At 40.7% G+C, this 19379-nt stretch overlaps 1 protein-coding gene across 1 annotated transcript in view; it reads right to left on the bottom strand.

The window, feature by feature from the left end:
• Positions 1–733: 733 nt before the first annotated feature.
• Positions 734–19379, bottom strand: part of eng (endoglin) — a 50193-nt gene continuing 31547 nt past the window's right edge. The window contains exons 5-14 of the mRNA XM_061060824.1: positions 17250–17430; positions 13169–13349; positions 12966–13071; positions 12519–12714; positions 12069–12220; positions 11019–11249; positions 10838–10904; positions 4939–5049; positions 4812–4859; positions 734–4722 (exon numbers count right to left, since the gene is read on the bottom strand). Coding sequence (XP_060916807.1) covers positions 4601–4722; positions 4812–4859; positions 4939–5049; positions 10838–10904; positions 11019–11249; positions 12069–12220; positions 12519–12714; positions 12966–13071; positions 13169–13349; positions 17250–17430 — 1395 coding nt within the window. The 3' untranslated portion in view covers positions 734–4600. The remainder of the gene's footprint in view (positions 4723–4811; positions 4860–4938; positions 5050–10837; positions 10905–11018; positions 11250–12068; positions 12221–12518; positions 12715–12965; positions 13072–13168; positions 13350–17249; positions 17431–19379) is intronic.

Here is a 19379-nt window from a genome sequence, read left to right as displayed (position 1 = left end):
TCCTGCTTCTCTGTTTCTCTCCACATGTGCTGATTTTCTGCCACCACAAGGCGCATGCAACTGCTGTGACGTCTTTTATCAGTAGTTGATCGGCTAATATATACGGTAGGTTTTATTTACCTTAGATACACTCAAAATGTTCCCTTTCCACACATTGAATGACAATTTCCAAACTCCTTATATTTACAAGGTTTTGATCTGGAACAGAGCAGTACAACGTTATAAAAGCCGATGAGCTTTCCACCCAGTGTGTGACGTCAATGGAAAAATGTTTCCGTATGAATCGGTGCGTTCCATTCAATAAAATCAAAGCAGACATTTCTGACATGTAGTTAAGGTTACAGACATTGGGTAAGAATTCAGAATTGGACATTGTTAAAAGGCCAGAGGAAGATTGCATTCACATAATTGTAGGCTTAGTTTCTGTAATACATCCATTAGAGCACACATACATGCTCATTTTTCATGAAATGTGTTGTATGTCTGGAATGAAGAGATGGTTGCCAGAGGTAACGAAGGGATCTACAGGGTTAACAAGAGAATTAACTGACAGCCTGTCTGATTTCACTGTCAGCGCTCCGACTCAAATAGGCGCTCACCAGGGCTGCTTTAACACAGGTAACAGAATAGCTGACATTTGAAAACTAGAGAGAAAGTCAAATATTGTAGCCGCTTCCTAAATGTAAATTGGGAGAAAAAAGTTCTCACTAACGGCCAATTTAAAAAAAAAAAAAAAAAATGTTTCCTGAGAACACCAGGTTCGTGAGCGTTGAATATTTAGCTGGGAGACTTCACTGCAGTGAGACATTCAGACAATACAATGTCAGGATGTCAGTATCAGCAGAGATGCGCTGTGTTTTTTGGACAGCGGGGGAATCTCATGGCAAATGTCAAACAAAAGGAAGAAAAAAAAACAACAAACCCTAGTGCTGTGTTTGACGTGTGATGTGTCACGCACTGACTGTGACCACGATGCAACCCGAGCCCGAAATCTTTACAGGAGAATAAAACACACACATTACTATACATAACATATATAACAACCTTATGTATTTATATAAGTGCCTTGAAAAGAATTGTCCCAGTTCTCCGAATACTTTAAAGAACAAAGCAGGTAGAAGAAAATAGTTCATAGTAAGAATATCATACATCACTTACAAAAGAATTGAACATGATATAAAAAAACAACAACCTTTATATAGACATTAAATACAAGTTAACCTCATCATATTGCACAAATACTCAAGTGGCAATGTGTATTTTAAAAGACACTTTTTAAAGACTTCTTTGGAAGAGAGAATAATCAGGAATGAAGGTGAATAAATTATATTCACAATCTAAGCCAGTAGGCGAGTAACTATTGGGAGTGTTATGATATGAGTAACAGGAGATCAGTATATAAGGTTTAACGTCACAATGTCACTGTGTCAGAGCTTCAGTATTTACTATGGATACAAATCACTTGAATATTTTCAAAGATGTAGGAGAGCGTCAAATACATTAAGATTTGGACATCAAAATAATTTTTTCACAGCTCAACCATCACTATACAGTTTTTGCCCTCCTAAAAATCCTGGATTCCTATTTATGTAGATTCTGTGAAGCAGTAGGGAAGTTAAAGCTCCTGTTAGGAACTTTCCGGTCGTGTAGTATTGGTGCCCCCCTGTGGACAAAGCTCTTCATGCTGAAATTCCCCCGTAAATGTATAAAAAATGTTCTTAGTGGGAAAAAAAAATCTTCTTTGTTTTACACGTTTTATATCTCACAATGAATCTTTGGTGTTGACATTTTTTTTTAAATGGCTGTTACTGCAGCATGCTACAATGACCCCTATGCCTACAATGACAACTACCCCACGGCAGGGGTCACAGGCAAATTCAATGTACAAATAATCTTTCTTTCCACTGATTGGTAGAGTTTGATTTTTAGGTAGTATAGAAGCCTCAGTTTTAATTTCAGTCTGCTCGGTTATTTTAAATGAGACCATAAACGTAAATGTGACAGCTGTGAAAAATGTGTAGTTACTTTCTGACAGTCTTCATGGTGTTAGACGACAACAGATTGACGCTCGTATTGATGCAAACCATAGACTGTAACATTGACTATTCCTTTACATTTTAAACATATTCACACGGTGGCCATTTTCCTCTGATGTCACACACAGGGTGGGAAGAAGAAACGCTACTAAAATGTTGTTCGGCAGCGTTCCAGCAGTGCAAGTCATTTAAAAAACAGGGCATCAGATAAATCTTTGTTATTTTACTGCTTTTGGACTGATCAGCAACTGAAAACAGAATGGATAGTGAAAATCAAGAATGACATTGGGATGTATTTTCATTCAAACCAGGTACATTGGACAACAGCTAATGTTAGCATTCTACTATTCTACTACTATCTAGCTAACATTACAGTTGGAAAGAGTTCCTTGAGCCACAAGGAAAAGCCTTTCTTCCCAGTTCACATTACTTTATACTGTGATGGATTTAAGCTTGTCTCTAATGTAAGATAAGATTCCTAAAATCTACCTTTTTGGTAAGCTAACGTGCTAACCCTGACGTAGCTTATGGTGATGTAAGTGAGGAATTTACTCCTATATAAATATGGCCCTATGATTCCCCTTAGTTTGACTTTCCATTGTCTTTTCAGTTGCTGATCAATTGAGAACATATAATCAGTTGTTATGACGTCAAGAGGGAAAAGGCTGCCATGCGAGTATAGAGAATTTTGTCAATGGTTATGTCATAGGGTCCACGTTTACTGTTTTCTGAGCTGGTGACTTTTAAAGGAAATTCACAAGTTCAACAAAAGGGGGTTAGGTATATAGATATATCATAATTACCTATTTACAGTCCAAACGTATGAGTCTGCCAGTTTTCAACTGGAAAATTGGCTTTTCTAGCCCATTTGTTTAAAACAAACATTTGCCGTTAATCTCACAGATTTCATTTCCTTCTGCGTGACAACTGCTAATTAAATGTGAATTTCATTATGGAATATTTCAGGCTCTTGGTACCTAAAAAAAAATCCCCCCTGAGGAAAAAGTTTCTAGGAGTTTGGTTTCATCGAGGTAGCAACTCTTCACGGTGTAGCAGGGATCAAGGATAACTTCTTTTGTTGAAGCAAAAGCTGTGACTGTGTTGGTGATCCGTAACATGAATAAGAACTCTGATGATTATTTTCCTTCTGTTGCATTCATCTCAGAACTCGAGTGGCTTGCTACATTGTGAATGAAAAGACACCAAGTATAAGGGCTGTCAAGACTTGTCAAGACTTTCTCCTCAAATGAAGACAAAGTCGAGGTTTTAACACCTTTTACAGCAGCGAGTACATGTACAGGGTTGTGGTTATACTGGCCTATAAACCCTTGAATGCAATACATAAAGGTCCTTTTTATGTGGTTTCTGATCACAGTACATTAAACTGATGGCTTTATTTAAGAATCTGAAGAAAACGGACATGATGCAAAAGAAAAAGTCCTGGAATTTCACCTCCAGAAAGACTATTTTGGGGAATCTCCACCCTGGTGTGTAGCTGTATCAGTCCTAGGTTTGAAAAAAATGATGTTCAGAGTTGTGCTGCATGTATCTACTCACATGTGACTGTATTTCTGATTTGGCAAACACAAGTATGATTGAATCATTTATAGTTTGATGCTACCTTTAAGGCATAAAAGAGACTTGGGATCGGCTTTGTCGGGTTCTTCAGAAAGTCAAGTACATTTCTGTCTATTTTAATAAACACTGGGGGGATCAAAAGGTACAGCTATTGCATAGCATAAAATGGCACCATCACTTTGTTTTGTGAGCTACAGATGACCCAGGTGGTCAGCTAGAACAGTTACCTAAAGTAACAACAAGACAAAAAGGCAGAAAACAAGATTAATTCACCAGAAAAATCGAGAGCTAACTACAAACTTAGCTCCGGACTTCTTAACAAAAATAGGAGGTAGCTGTTAAACTGTTGACCTCGAACGCCAATTAAGACAAACACCCTTTGATCAGAGCATCTGGTTTGATCTTTGTGGTCCCAGAGACATGGCTGATAACTTTTTAGACTGACCTTGACAATAGCCCATCGTATTCTGGTAGCTCAGATGTGAATTCAAAACAGCTTTTCATCTGTTTTTCAAAGTCAGCCTTCTGACTGGTTTGTCTCCTGTCTGACTATTATTGTGCTGCCATCACACAAGCACAATTCATTGAAAGGAATGTAGTGAATTTCCTGTTAGCTCTTGGGGGGATATGGTTTGTTTTTCCTGTTGCTTGGGAGCCAATTTCTTTTTTCTCTTGCCCTCTTTAACTTCCTGTGTTGGAGCTTGATTTTACAGAGAGGCTACGGAGGTGAACGTCAGAAGCCATTGATCAGACTGCTGTTATCCGTAGCACCCCCCCTTTCTTTCACCATCACATTCTCCCAGATCACAGCCGTTTGTGTGTCGAAGATGTGGGTTGTGCTCTTTTTAATATGAATTTGAAAAGGGGCATTGGAGGGAGAAATGCTTTTTTTTTAAGCATTATTCAAGAAAATGAAAGCACAAAACCCATATAGGTGACTTTGAAGGGAGATGGTGGCCCTGCTGCTTGTGGAGATGATCATGATCTCATGCCATGCTGCTGGTCGGTGTGCTTTGGGTGCTTCCGATGCTAGCGTTGGCGCTGCTGTTCTCAGAGGGGGAAGGGTTGTTAGAAACGGGTTGGCGTTTTGCTCCTGAGCAGGGACATCCTGGAGAGAAAAGAGACAGAAGCCAATAAACAACTGGAAAATATAAGAAAAGATAAAAGAAAGAATATGAAGAAGTAGGAGTTTCTTACCAGGGAGATTCACTGCAGTTGAGCTGATGTCCAGTCCAGTTGGATACCCTTAAAAAAGCATAATGTTTAAATTTAAGGTCCAAACATATTCAACAGGAACGCTCTGTATTATAAGTCATATATTTACCAGTTTTAATTTTGATGAACCACAGTGCTCCAATAAGCAAAACTCCAATCAGGAAGCCTCCAAATGCAATGCCCAGGACACCGGGTAGGCCGAAATCAAAGCAGGGTGGGGCTGAAACATAGATAAAGAAAAAAACAATGTATGCAAGCTTCAGTTTATCAGCAGCTGAGTTGTATTTCTCTAAAAAATACACAATTTTTACAGTGACAGCATTGAGGTCGAAAGATGCATTTGATCCTGGTCAAAGCACCAGTGTTGAGATACTCTGTCGTATTCTTATAGGCAGAGTCGGAAGCTTTCTCCTGAAAAAATAGAACATAGACTTATACAGAAGTAATGATGCTCAATCATCCCTAATGGGCCTCTGTACATGTGTGGTGGGGACTGTGTCTGCAGAGACCCTGTCCTCTGTCCTCTGTCCTCTGTCTGGATTTTGATGTTTTGGTTTGTATTGGTTGACTTGGGACGTTTCTGGGTGGGGAGCTGATGTCTTTCCTTCAGCCAATGACAGCGCACAGGTGAGTTTAGGAGTGGATACAATTCAGGGATTGGAACTAGATTCAACCCGGTGAATATAATGGAAGTAGATGTAGCGGCAAAGAAGATAAAATATTATCACAGTGAGGTGAAAAGCCAAGTAGATAACGCTTGTTCCAAAACGAGGTTGAACCTTGTGTTGGCTTTGAGACGCGGATGTGGAGTTTGCTTGCATTCTGTTGGACAGGCAGGTGCCAGACATCAGTGGTTAGCTTTTGCTAGCGTACAGTAGCTTGCACATAGGTACAAGCAGTTAATGTACACGATACGTCCTGCAGTTACTACGCACTTCTGGGGGCGATGAACTCAGGAGAAGGGGCCCAGTCTGAATGTTGTACTCCACCTGTAAACAGTTCCAGAGATACAGCAAGAGCTTTTTTATTGGGCGGACAAAATCACCCGTTGAACAAACTCTGGTTTGTTTTTATGGTCAAATGTGAAAGAAGAAGACGGCAGTGTGGGAATCTGACATTGCCTCTAGGTAGAATCAGCTACACGCAGTTTGGTAGACATGTTTCAGTGACATTTCAAGAAGAGGGACTACTTAGAATAATCAAAATACATCACGTCTTAAACAGCTCAAAGAACAACATATATCATTTTCAATCAACAGTTACCATGACAATACAAGCCAAGATCCTGCAGTAAATGTAAAAGTAATTTCTTCTGAAGGGTTCTACCTCAGCTTAACTGAAATTTAAGAAAATTAATGCTCAATCATTCTCTCTTTTCTAATATAATGATTCAAATTTCAATTTGCAAATTGGTGATGTTCTCTCCCCCCACATGCTGCACAGTCGACAAACTTAACAGAAAACATAAAGACCTGAGCAAAGAGCTATGAGAAAAATAATATTTTCTCTCAATTTTTTGATAGATTCAGACATTAACATTCAAGCCTCTGACGTACTGCGGCACAAAAACACAATTCGGCAAGGTTTTGCTTCACTCTTTGTGGTCTGGCAAGGCCATAAAGGATTACCTTGAGACAAACGCCTTTTCAGGCCGGCTGTACGAAAGATCATTCCCCTGAACTCAGAAGTCTTTAACAAATAAATGAAGTAACTGCTCACAGTGCAGGTATCTGATCTGTGGAAATAGGCAAGAAATCTGCTTTTTTTTAAATGTGGATATTTTGAAACTGTTTTATAGTTATGTGATCAAACTATAAGGTTAACTTTGACTCCTTATACATGATCAATATCTGGCTGGGCTGAATTGATTGTTAAATTCGTCCAAGGATTCAATTGAGTACTAAAGCTAAACTCAAGAGTTTCTGGAAGGATAAAAAAACACACCATACTTTCTCTAAAAACAGCCACACAAGCTGTCGGATTTCCCCTTTCTGATACATAAACCAGTGTCTGCAGGCTTACAGGGGCATAAGAAAAAAAAAGAAAAAGGTGCAAACTGCAAACACTTTTTTTTCCCTTCTCCTTTTCTTCTGCTACCTGTCGAGATGCTCCAGTGACTACCCTGAACATTTGGAAGAAACCAATCATCACCTTTGCACGAGTTTTCTCTCACCTGCCTCTGCTGCCTCCAGTCTCCTGGGGAAATGTGCCGGGCTAAAAGCTAAAGTGTATTTCAGACAAAACAGCTCGTCTACTTATGAAGTACATTAAAAAATAGAGGTGATGAAGGAGAGGAGACAGTGAAACGAGCCCCAGCTCTGTGCCTTATGTTTGTTTGAATAATTGTAGGTGGTGTGGCCGCTTTGCAGTGACCATGGATGAACCCTTACCTCGATCTGAACATACATTTAATCGAAAATACAAACAAATTAAGAAAGTAAAAAGCCTAATAAATTAACTCTATAAAAGTCTATTAATTTTAAAGTTAAAATGATCAGTACACTTTCTACCCTCATGCTGATATTTGATGAAACAACACCAAAAATCAGCTGAATTAATGATGAACCAGAGCACTGAAACAGTGACATCTTGTGGCCGTTCTGCCCGACTGCATCGCAGACAGCCAACCCCCTTTGTTGATCAGTCACATTCCTTGACCTCAAATGTGCTAAAAAACATAACTTGAAGTCTAGCAGGCTTTCTCCTGAGACTTTTTTTTTTTTTTATGTCTGCAATCAGTCTGTGTGTTAGTTTGTGTAAGTGCGGCTGAACAAACAGGAGCAGGAAGCAGAAGCTCCTGTGCAGGTAGAGAAGAGGACACAGGATGAATGCCTGTGATGTGACTCCCTGGAGCCCTTTGAATGAAAACTGCAAAACAGGAATGATTACTGCTAGTCCTGCGGATGTGACTCTGAAACTGGCGTATGAATGGAATGATGCATAAAGAAAAGACATCCAAAACCAGACTGTTCCTCATTAACTAGCTCCATTAAGGTATCTCAGTATATGTCCCCAGAAAAATGTTTTAATTACGCAAAGTTAAAGATAGGAAGGAGGACAAAAAGGACACAGGAAAGCATTTGTTAGTTCAGTCAGTTACCCCTAACAAGTACAGTATGCAGCAACTTTTATCTTTCTCCTCTAGAAGAAAGTGAAGGATAAAGGGTGTGTCAGGAGTTTACTAATGCTGGCTACACACGAACCAGATTCTTTATCTGGCTTTTTTGTTTTTGGCTGCAAAACGGAACGCACGCCAGGACAGCAAGCTGACGACAACAATCGTCCTCCATGTTTGTTTTTCTTCTGAAGTCACGTTTGATCAAGCACGTTTCTGTGAGCTCTTGTGTCTGTGGAATTGTTATTACAAAGAGAAAGACAGTGGCCTCACGGTTCCGGCCCAATCTTCTAGTGGTTGTTTGTCCGGACGATTATGTTGTTAAAAATCGGTTTAAACTGTTCTTGTGTCTGTGGTCTCCCACCTTTTTAAAATCGTTTAATAATGGAAAATCTTCCAGTTTGTAACAAGCCTAAAGCAGTGCTGTAGTATCAGCACAGTTTTGATTAAGTCATAGGCAAGAGGGGAGCTGATATTAAGTACAACAGACCGACCTCCATTATGATTTTGCTTTATACAACGGTTCTGAAAGCAGCGTATAATCATAAAAGGCAATCGGCAACAACAGAAGATAATTGTTTGGTTATTCAACTTTACCTTTGAATCCTCTGTTTGCTCTTTCTTTGACTGACACGATAAGTTCTATTAGAAGTGTTAGTTAACAGAACTCAGAACGTCGGGCTGAGGCGGGTTGATAAATAACGTTAAAGCTGCTCCTGTGTGGAGATTTAAGCTGGTAATGAAACTTCATACTGAGGCCTCTTTATGACCTACAAGAGCAAACGAGTCCATGAGAGCATTAAACATTGATTAGTCCTATGTACTGTAGATAATTAATATGTCTGCCGCCCACGCAGCGTGTTAGTCGTCAGACATGGCCCGTTAACAGCAGGCTGCAAAAACTACTTTTAAAAATTATTTCACAACAAAGATTTAGTGTGAGTTTCACGTTTGGCACTTACAATAAGGAAGGGTGATATTTTGTTGTTGTTGTAAAACACTACTTACAGGACAAGATCATCAAAATAATCCTGCTCTGTCCACAGGGGGCGCCAGACATGACACAACCTTAAAATTCCTTACAGGAGCTTTAAAAGACCCTATGATGTTTTACTCTATATCAACACTCATGGAAGGCCTCTTGTCCAATCAGATGACTTGAGTGTTCAGTTCAGCAGAGAAAACTCCAGGGGATCATCTTCATATTTAACGACTACTTCATTGTGTCTTTCTACACAGGAATTAAATCATTAAATTTTTTCCTGGAAATTAGTCATCTGTGCGATGACTATTCTTTGTTACAAGAAACACATCTTCCCCCGTTTGACTCATTGGTGTTGACTGGTCCGACAATAATAGCAGCAGGTCCAGTGTTTGGACAGAAACCCAGTCAGACCCCCTTTGGAAACACAAAGGACTTCACCTCCGCTCCCCCGAGGGCCATTACTTCTGATTGTGGCCACAAGGTCAGCCTGCAGACCTTCCTAAAGGACGAGGTCCGGCCCCGCAGCCCCCTCACCGGTTGCGCAGCATATCCTGACTTCACTGCTATGACAACAGCCCGAGCTGCATTTGTTGTTCAGTGAAAGCAACAATAGGAATTAAAGTTAGAGCAGCAGGCAGCCGTCCACTGACTGAGAACTAGACTAGCTGTTTGGTCCTGAGGGTAAAAGGAAGATTCACATTTTGAAAAGGTTTCTGAGAGTTCAGAAAGTTTGTTTTTAGAGAATGAAAATATAAAGTCATGTTTGTGGGACTATTAATTGAAAAAAAACAAGCTGACTTTTGTGATGGTAATAATGGAGACTTCAAAAAGAGGGGAAAATAGTGTGTGAACATCCAAGCAAAATGCAAACAGGTGCAGGACAAAAAAAAATCAGCACACCGTTTTGTTTGTTCAACAGGTGAGAATGATTGTTTGCTGATTGCCTCACTTTAGAAAAGACTGCATGTCTCCTGCCACATTTGCCTGAAGGAGATCCTTTGGATCGAAACATTGCCCTGTTAAAATAAAGTCGCTCATCTGGAGCTGAACAGTGTGCAGACTTTTCATTTGAACGTACTCAAAACAATCTGATTGACTTGTCTTTGTGGCTTTGGAAATGAAAAGAAATCACAGAAAGCTAAAAGTAGAAAAGTAGAAATCTAGAGAACAGCAATACTGAGGCTGTCAGTGGACTGAAGTCAGATCAAATAAAAGGTAGACAATATATGTTATGTTAATACAAAATATGTGCAATAGGATTAATTTAAAAATGTGTACAACATAGTATAGTTTAGTGTAAAACTGTAGAGTAAAGTATAGAGTCGTTTTGTGTAGAATTAAATGCACAGGATTTTTTCCTGTTTGGAAAGTACGCTGGTGCCCCTGTCGCCATATTCTGTAGCCTGCGGTCTCTGGCTGTTTTCATGGAGATCACTGTTTACCGAGGACAGCACTTAATGAATTTGTCATCACTAACTGTAATGACAGTATTATACCGACGTGGTGGCGGCGCTAAATCGTAATCAGTCCAGAAAAGGCGCTGCAAAAACTGCCAAAGAGGAAGAAAAGTAAAAGGAGATGAAGAAGTGAAGAGTTTTCAAGGGGGTGCAGATGGCCTAGCTGTTATGTCGCACCCCGTGTACGGAGGCTATAGTCCTCCACTCTCTCCCTGATTTCCTACTCTATTCACTGTCCAAATAAAGGCTAAAAATGCCCAGTTGCTGGTGTTTCTGGGTTTGGCAATAGGCAAGCCCCTAGAAATATCCAGCTTCCAGTTAACTAATTTAGTCCAAAAATCTAAATATTTATGTGGATGTCTGATTTGGACTTCACAAAGGCACATGTAGCATCTGAACTGGACTCAGAGAAGTTAAAAGATCCAAAATTTGGAGTTTAAACTGAACTCACTCGGTGGTGGCAGACACGGCTGGGTCACCTCCAGATTCCTCTTCACTCTTCCTCCAGCTCCGCATTTCTGGAGAGGTTTTAAAAAAAGAGAAAACATGTCCACTTAAAAAGTCTCAATGTCATAGAGGTCATATTTCTGTCAGGTAAAGTGCTGTGTAATAAATACTTGATGGACTCCTACATCACTGTGACAGAGTTTGACGGAGCACTCCAGGTCCCACGTGGTGGACTCCAGCTCCTGCAGCTGATCTAAGGAGAAGCTGAGTCGGGTGCTGTTGGGACAGGAGCTTAAGGAGCACGTCTCTGGTATGAAGGGCAGCTCCTTCTTTACTGGACACTGGCCTTTAGAGCTCACAAAGCAGCTGATCACCTTGATGGTCAGGACAATGCCTCCAAACGTGTGCCCTGAAATCTACAGGCATCAGAGAAAAGATCAGATGAAGTGCAGCCGAACAGAAAAAAGGAGAAGAATGTTTCAAATAGGCATCAGGGAAGTGATGGTCTAACACTCAGCATATGTCAAGCTATCCTCTGTTACTGTAACGATTTCAATTCATTCAGTTTGAAATCTTGTCTGCTGTTTTTTCAGGGCGAGGAGTGACCTTATAGGGAGGAAAGTGTGAGTTTACATAGTTGCATCTCTCCATATTGACAGGTTGCCATGGTAGCAACATGTCAACCATAGTCAGATATACACCTAAGTTTCCTCAGCTTTTGTCTGTAAATGGGACCATTATGTAGAAAACCAACATCGTGCTGTATTGAAGGAGACTCGAAAATTAAGTGTGACAGATCCTGAATTATATTTAACAGAGAAGTAGGGTTTTTTTTTTCCCCATCAGGTTTCATCCAATAGGACCCCCTTTTTGCTGCAGGCCCGGTTCTAGAACAAAATGACTTAGGGTGCATCTGAGATTAAAGGGGGTGCAGCTACAGTGTCTGTCAACAGCAATGAAAAATAGCATATGTGTAATGGGTCCTGCATGTGGCCCCCATTGAACAGACAGGCCATGTGCACTTGTCATGACCATCAGATCATGGATGTAGTCAACACAACGTGAGTCAATGTCATTTGAAAGCCTTGATTACTTATTGTCAAAAAACTGTTGTTATTTTTTTTGCGTCCATTCAAACTTTTGCACCCTCGTAGAACCGGGCCTGAAAATATTCTGGTGGCGTAATCACTGCCTGTTGATAAAGATGGACATGTAGAGTGTGAGTGATTTCTTACCTCTGCATAAATCCTCTTGTCACTCTGCACCTTGGTGTTGGGGTCGAGCGGGGAGCGGTAGTCTGGGGAGGCGTAAAGCTGCATCATCAGAGGCATCTGAGTAGGGGCATTAGTTGAGCCTGGAGTGACTGTTTCTGGTACTGTTTCTGGAACTGAGAGAGAAGTAGATACAATTAAAGAGATATCAAAACAAAATAAAGCTTATACACTGATTTCATCACTGTCATCAGGGTTTTTTTTTTTTAAATTCAATTGGATAAAATACAGAATAATATTTCAAATGAATTGAAAATGATAGAACATAGAAGTGTTTCCATTTTTGAAGCAATCATATTCCTCCTGCTTTCTCAGCTCTCTCAATGCACATACTTGCAGTACTCCATCTCCCCTATTTGTGGAAAATGTCAAAACAGCTGAAATGAAGAGTTGGCATTTCTTCTCACGTCTCACCTGCTGCATTGTCCTTTTTCCCAAGAACCAGTAGAACCACAGAATCCTCTGGTCTGAGTTCAGTGTAGCTGGTGAAAGTGGCGGCTTTGAAGTGTTCCAGCGCTTTCCCCTGCACATCTTCTGCACCGTCACTGCTCAGGGTAAATAAAGGTGGGATGATGTGCGTCATGGAGGGGAGCAGGATCTGGTTGTTGGACTGTGGAGAGGGAAGACGAGCTCAAATAAAGCAGTAATGTGTTTGCACATTTTCACAGGAGCAGAGGATTATTATGCATACAGTACAAAATCACTAAACCATGATATTAATTGAGCTCTAAATGAGAATGTAATCAAACACAGTGGTGGTTCTCCTAATAAATCTGATTGAACACATGGTTAAAGAACAATAAATACGCTAACTCTCTGTGCAATAACTCCTGCAGGGTGTGTGTGCGTGTGTTAGCTTACACCAAACTGGGTGTGCTGGGGATTGAGGAGGGTCCATGTGGTGCCCTGAGGTCCTCTCAGAAACACCTTGGTCTTCTTAGCGTCAATGCGAAGGGATACATTGCTGCTATATGAGGAAATCAAAAATCACAGGACGAGATTAAGTCAAGAAAGAAAGCAAAACAAAAAGATTTATAAGATGCGTTGTTACTCTGAAGGTTTACCGTATGCCCACATCCTCTGGGATGTTGATGATGTGGAGCTCAGCTTCAGCAGCGGGGGTCCTCAGCTGCGGGAAGCAAGATTTTAAGGACGAAGCCAAAGGTGCTGTTTCGATCCTGATGAAGTTCTTCTCCGAGGTGTCTTCATTTTTTAGAACGCAGAGAGGAGAGCCAGGTTTGGTTCCTGTGAAACCACAAATATACACATGTCACATTACTGCAGTTTATAAAAAGCTCCTGTTGGAAACTTTTGGTCATGTTGACTTTGGCGCCCCCTGTGGACAAAACCTGTAACACTTTTCTCTTTGCTGATCGTGTCCTGTGCATTCGTTGGTCGTGTTTTCTGATGAAAAAACTCATCCTGGTTTATTTGAATTGTGAAAAATGATTCTTCATGATCAGAGGGTCTCAACTGTCCTAGCCTCATGACCCACCACCAACTCCATTATGAAAAATCTTGACCCAAATTTCTGATATTTACTTAATGAAAAATTGTGCAGTTTGGACCTCAGACTGTACAATCCATGTGGCAGAACACAACAACAGAACGAAACAAACATGTTTAAGAAGCGCTAAATAGACTTTTCAGGCACTCATTTTGGACCCACTGAAAGCAGCTGTGCGACCCACTTTTTGGTCCCGACCCACCAGTTGAGAACCACTGATATATCAGAGGGATCAGTAACCATTTCAGTCTGTTACATAAAAACTCCTCACACAAGCTTTAAGACAAAAAAAAACATGATGAAGAAATGAAGAAACGTATTTTTAGCAAAAGGACTTTCCTGATTTCACTTGAATTGTCGCATTTTATTTTATTCAGTCCATTTAAAACGATGTATTTCATTTTTCTCAACCCTGTTTTGACATCTGTTTTCCTTAAAACCTGATGATATTATTTTCTAAGTTTAGCTGCCCTTTGTACCTTTGATTTTAGAAAGTGGTCTGTAAATGAATCAGGCTTTTTTTTTTCCGTTCACTGGCTGTTCACATCACTGACGTTTCTCGGTGTTTAACTTGGTTTCCGGCAGTGAGAGAGCCAGGCTGCAACAGGAGACCAAACTGCCTGGTCAGAAGTATTAGAGCAGTCTCACGAGAGCACGCTCTGCTCAGCCTCCGACCAAATAATGGTGACGGATGGTTTACAGGTGAACACTGGGGAAAAGCCCAAAGTGCAACACACAGTTAGTTTCCAAAACACTTTGCTGAAGATGGGGGTGACCAGTGCGGAGACACACAGAGTAGGCTGAATTAGGAAGAATTTGTTTTTATATCGATGTGCCATGCATTTACACACTTTATCTTTCAGATGGACGCCAACAATACAAAGACCATGCAGTCACACTATCTGGCCATTTCCTATAGTGCAATGCCATCAAACAGTGGTGCTATTGTAGGACACTGAAGGCCCTGTCTCCATAGGTGTGGAGTCTGGTGTGTGGTATGGACAGCGGGCCCCGTCCTGAAAACCAGAGGTGTCTGGGTGTAGGAGGTCGGAGAGGTTCTGAAGGGGCTAGGGCATGGACGGATTTATAAGTAAGGAAGAGTATTTTATACTTGATTATGGATCTAATTGGAAGCCAGTAGAGGTGGATGAGGGTTGGGGGTGTATTGCTGCGGGGGCTTGGTGCAGGTGAGGACTCTGGCAGCAGAGTTTCGGAGCCTGTGTAGGGCTTTGCTGGTTATCCCAGACTCCATTACAGTAGTTCAGATGGGAGGTTATGAAGGCGTGGATGAGGATTTCTGCCACGGAATTGAAGACTGATAGCTTTAAAAAGTGCCCCATCAGGCCGTAAAAAGTATTTGTAGCTGTCATTTTGAATGCAGTTAAGACTTTTAGCTGCTTTAAGTGACTTTAACTGGCTTGAAGCTGGGCATCTATCATTCAAAAGTAGCTTCTCTTAACACTGCTTAACTTGTTTTTGCACTGGCTGTAGCATGACCTGAATTTCAACTTTTAGCTTGTCCAAAAAACCTAAAGGCCAAGTACATATTTTCTTCTCAGCGAGTCTTCAATTTGGCAACACAGTACAGTTATTGCAAAGACTTTCCAGAACGCCTACAAGGAGGCCTACGCAGCTTCACCTCACACCCCGCCATGAGCCGAGGGAAACAGCGAAACAGCGATGTAAACTGCTCTGATACTTGGGTGATTTTAATGCCCTCGCGGAGTATGAGTCAGTAAAAACACTGGCTACAGTAAAAGTAAAGAGTGGGTGAAAATGCAGCATTTAAGCAGAATTTAAACAACACATTGAAAATGAGAGGGATGTTAAGCAGTCACCTACTGCACCACCCCGTGTATTTGAGGGGCCCGGTCATGCAAAGACAATCATAAAGAGAGATAAAAACTTAATGAATCCACAGGATAATGTTGAAGCTACGCTCGGACAGAGTCTGCACACTTCACTTCTTTTCTTTCCACAACCATGTTAGATCTCTTCTTCGACTCAGACCGCCGTCAGCAGCCTTTGTTTGGAAATAATTGTGCTTGCATGGAGCATCCCCGCTGCTACAGCTGCCGGCAGTATAGCAACAAATAATATTCTTAATGTCCGGCCTTTGCTTAGCCGTGAACACTCACTTTGAATCAAAGTGTTTCAGTGCCTCTGTCTACAGCATCGGTGGCTATTTGTCCACAGCTTTCCTCTTTCTAAATGCTTTGTCATATGCAAATACATCCCGTCAGCACTGAGAATGTCGAGCTCAGCACACATCACTTTAAAAAAAAAGCAGAAGATTTGCACTGACTGCATGAGATTTCCCCCATATGCTGAGCTTGTCAATGCACAGGTGTTTTTCAACATGCAGCCTTATGGAGCGTTTGTTAAAGCCTCGAAATCAGCAGTTGTGCTGTTTGTTATAGAAGATGCATTTCCAGTTTGGTTGCAAATTCAAACCTCCACATGCTTGGTGCTTTGATGAATGACAAGGGGGAAAAAAACACTAACTTTTCTTAGTTATATTTGGTTCAGTTAACATATTATCCTCATACTATGGCATCTGTAGTGCTGCTTTATTGCTAATGCTGTTGTCCACCTGGCTAACTTAGTTGACAGAAGATTATAAGGTTGAGGCGGACGTATGTCAGGTGATATGAGCAGTTTTAATCTGTTTAAATAATAAGTGAGAGTATTAAAAATGTGCATGCATCATGGATGGTAATATTCATTGAAGTTATTAGGTGGTTCACAAACTGACCACCTAACAACACAAAAAGTCCACTGAAGGAATGAATGGCTTTTTGCTATTTTGATAGTTTTAACATTTTTATTTGAGAGAATTGCTGCAGCAGTACTTAATTCAACTGGCAAAAATGTTTCTGTTCAGGTATTTTAGAAGTATCATCTGGACAGGAGTTGTCATCAGTATTCTAACTTCATGGGACTGTGATACTTTTTGTGACACGTGTTATACATTTCAGTAGACTGGATATTTCCTTTCAGATTTTAGGTAATTTTTGGAAGAGAGTGTTCACGTGACAAATGTTGTGGTATATTTTTATTCACAAATGTGAATGTTTTTCTGATTACTGATCTGATTACATCTGTAATAAATTTGTTGATAAGAAACTGAAACATTAGAATTTAAACCAAAAATGGAATAAACCAGCACTGCTTTAAAAAAATGGAACTCATTTTTCTTTACAGAGTTTTCTCAGCGATTTCTTATTCAGAAACTTGTGATGAGATAAGGTTTGTCGGCAGAGATATCTCTGGAAGCAACACTGCATCATTCCCCGATTACAGTGCTGCAGTTATGTAAGCTGGAGCTGTGCGTTGGGCTGACTGTAATTACTCTGCTCTTTTCAGCACCACAAATATTGTTTTTGAAGAAACAAAGATGCAGATTAAATTTCTCCAGATAAAAAATGTCGAGCTCAATAAATCTGAAGCACTTTCATGCACACGGGAAAGTTTACACTGCTGTGGCCGCCCGATGCATTTCCATAATGCTGTTTCACATTCATCCTTATTTAACGTTTGGACATCTTCCCCGATGCTGTAATGACTCTCTTCAAACGTACAAGTTATTTAATATTAGATCATAAAGTTAATCACACTCAGACAGGAATCCTCCTCACCTTTCGTTGCTGTCACCGTGAGATTTTTCAGGTTTTGGATGGTGGTGAATGACGTCACGCCTCCAAACTTGTGCCTTGCCCACGCGACCAGCTCCTCCTTACTTTGTGTGGGGAAGTCTTCCCTGTGGACGTTGCTGTGATGCTGATTAGCGTGAAGGCCGAGTGTGGAGGCATTGTTTATCTGCAAAGGAGAACCAGAGTCATCGGCAATTCATTTCATGACACGCTTTTTTACAAGAAAAGAAAACGGTCAAAATCCCCCCCCCCCCCCCCCCCCACCCTCCATGTCCTGAAAGGCGTGAGTCTGTCTGTTTCACACTGCTACAAAAACACAGAATCCAATGAGTCAGCTCTATATTTATTTTTATTTACCTCCAGTCGGCTCACACTTTGTCAAATCAAACATTTTTAGCCCGACCCTCTTATTCTCCTCTATTACTTTTTTCTTACGCTCCACCCAACTCTCCCTCCATTCTCTGAGCAGGCTCCTGTTAAAAAGAAATGTTTATTATGGTTAAGTGTCCACCAGTACAGTTGCACAACCCTGTTGGAGCCATGGTCTTTCCTTTGCTTCCTGAGTGGGGCCAGGAAATGGGACTTTTTTAGCTCTGTGCGTCACCGCAGTCGGCTGGAATCTGGCTCCATACAAGGTATAAATATATACATCCATCCCCATCGACTAGACACTGCTGTTTCCTCGTCTAGGCCGATGGGAAATAATGGAGTTTACATTAAGCTAAGCATGATAAAGAGGGCAGAAAAATGCACTGAGAAGAAAAAAAATGAATAGACGGACGGAGTAAGCCTTTTAAAAAACTTAACAAATAAAAAGGCAAGACAGAAAGCATTCGTTTTATTTTTACTCAGTCCTCAACGGATTATAATCTACTCTGATTCGTCCGTATATCTTCTTCAGCGATCCAAAGTCTGAAGTAGAAAATAAAGTGCTTTACAAGTGCTGCTACACTTCATTGTGTCAACGTTTATACCCAGTGACAGAGAGGAACAGCTCACTTAGCGGAACAAAACTAGAAGGTTTAGGACTGCTATATGACATCATCAGAAAGACAAGTATACGGCATAAAGAAAACTGGTGGAAGCATTTAATTTAAATCTTTATTGGGCTGTTGAATTAGCTTTAAAATGCACTGTATTTCTGACTCGGAAATGATTATGTTTCTATTGTCTCGTAAGTATTTAAAGCTCCTGTTAGGAACTTTTGTGTTTATTTTGGCGCCCCCTGTGGACAAAGTTGTTCCTCTAATCTCTTTGCTCATGTTTTCTGCTGAAAAACTCACCTTGCTTTTTTAATTATAAGGAATGAGCGTGATTTAACGATTTAAGGGTTAAATGTCATCAACCTCGCTAGTTGGCACCAGAATTACTAGTTGATTAAATGATTAATATTTTGGCCCTCAATGCCGGTCAAATATTGTGCTCAAACTGCAATGCAGCCACCCGCAAATAGCTGGGGCTATAGCCATAGACTGGCTATCTCCAGGCTATGGCTGGCTATATTATAATGCCTACTCTCCCTGCTCTACTACCCAGATGTAAACCAGCGCAGTAAAACGATAGCATCTCGTAGAAGCAGAGCTGTTTGGCAATGTTTTGATCTAGAAAATGGAGATAAAAATGTATGCGGGTTTTGTCAGGTTAAACTGTAAAGATGACTGGATTTAACCACATTTAACACAGCCATGTGGACGTTAACCTGCAGGGAAGACAGAAGTTCGGTTGTGCTAGCACTACTGACGTTAGCCACACTCAGGCTCCAAAAAACAAATTACATACTTTTCCTGCAGATAATGAATGAGAGGAATTGTGCTGAATTTAAACAGTTTTCTTCCCCTTAGACTAGTCGGTCTATCTGAATTTCAGGCATTAACAATCTTGCCTGATGGTCTGGTTTGCTGTTGTAGCTCATGATGAGGCATCAATGACTTAGTCTGTTTAACACCCGGCCCAAAACTCCTCACAGGAGTTTTAATAATTTTTCACCACATAACAGCGACTACAACAGATGGACATTTGGAGTGAATGAGCTTGCTTTGTTTAAATAATAATAAATTCCTCTCTGGACCTGTCTAGTACGTGTGACTACTTGTGAGTGTGTCCTTGCGTCACAAA

This window comes from Labrus mixtus, chromosome 17, assembly GCF_963584025.1.
Source record: "Labrus mixtus chromosome 17, fLabMix1.1, whole genome shotgun sequence".
NCBI classification, from domain to species: domain Eukaryota; kingdom Metazoa; phylum Chordata; class Actinopteri; order Labriformes; family Labridae; genus Labrus; species Labrus mixtus.
This window is presented reverse-complemented; position numbering and strand designations above follow the sequence as displayed.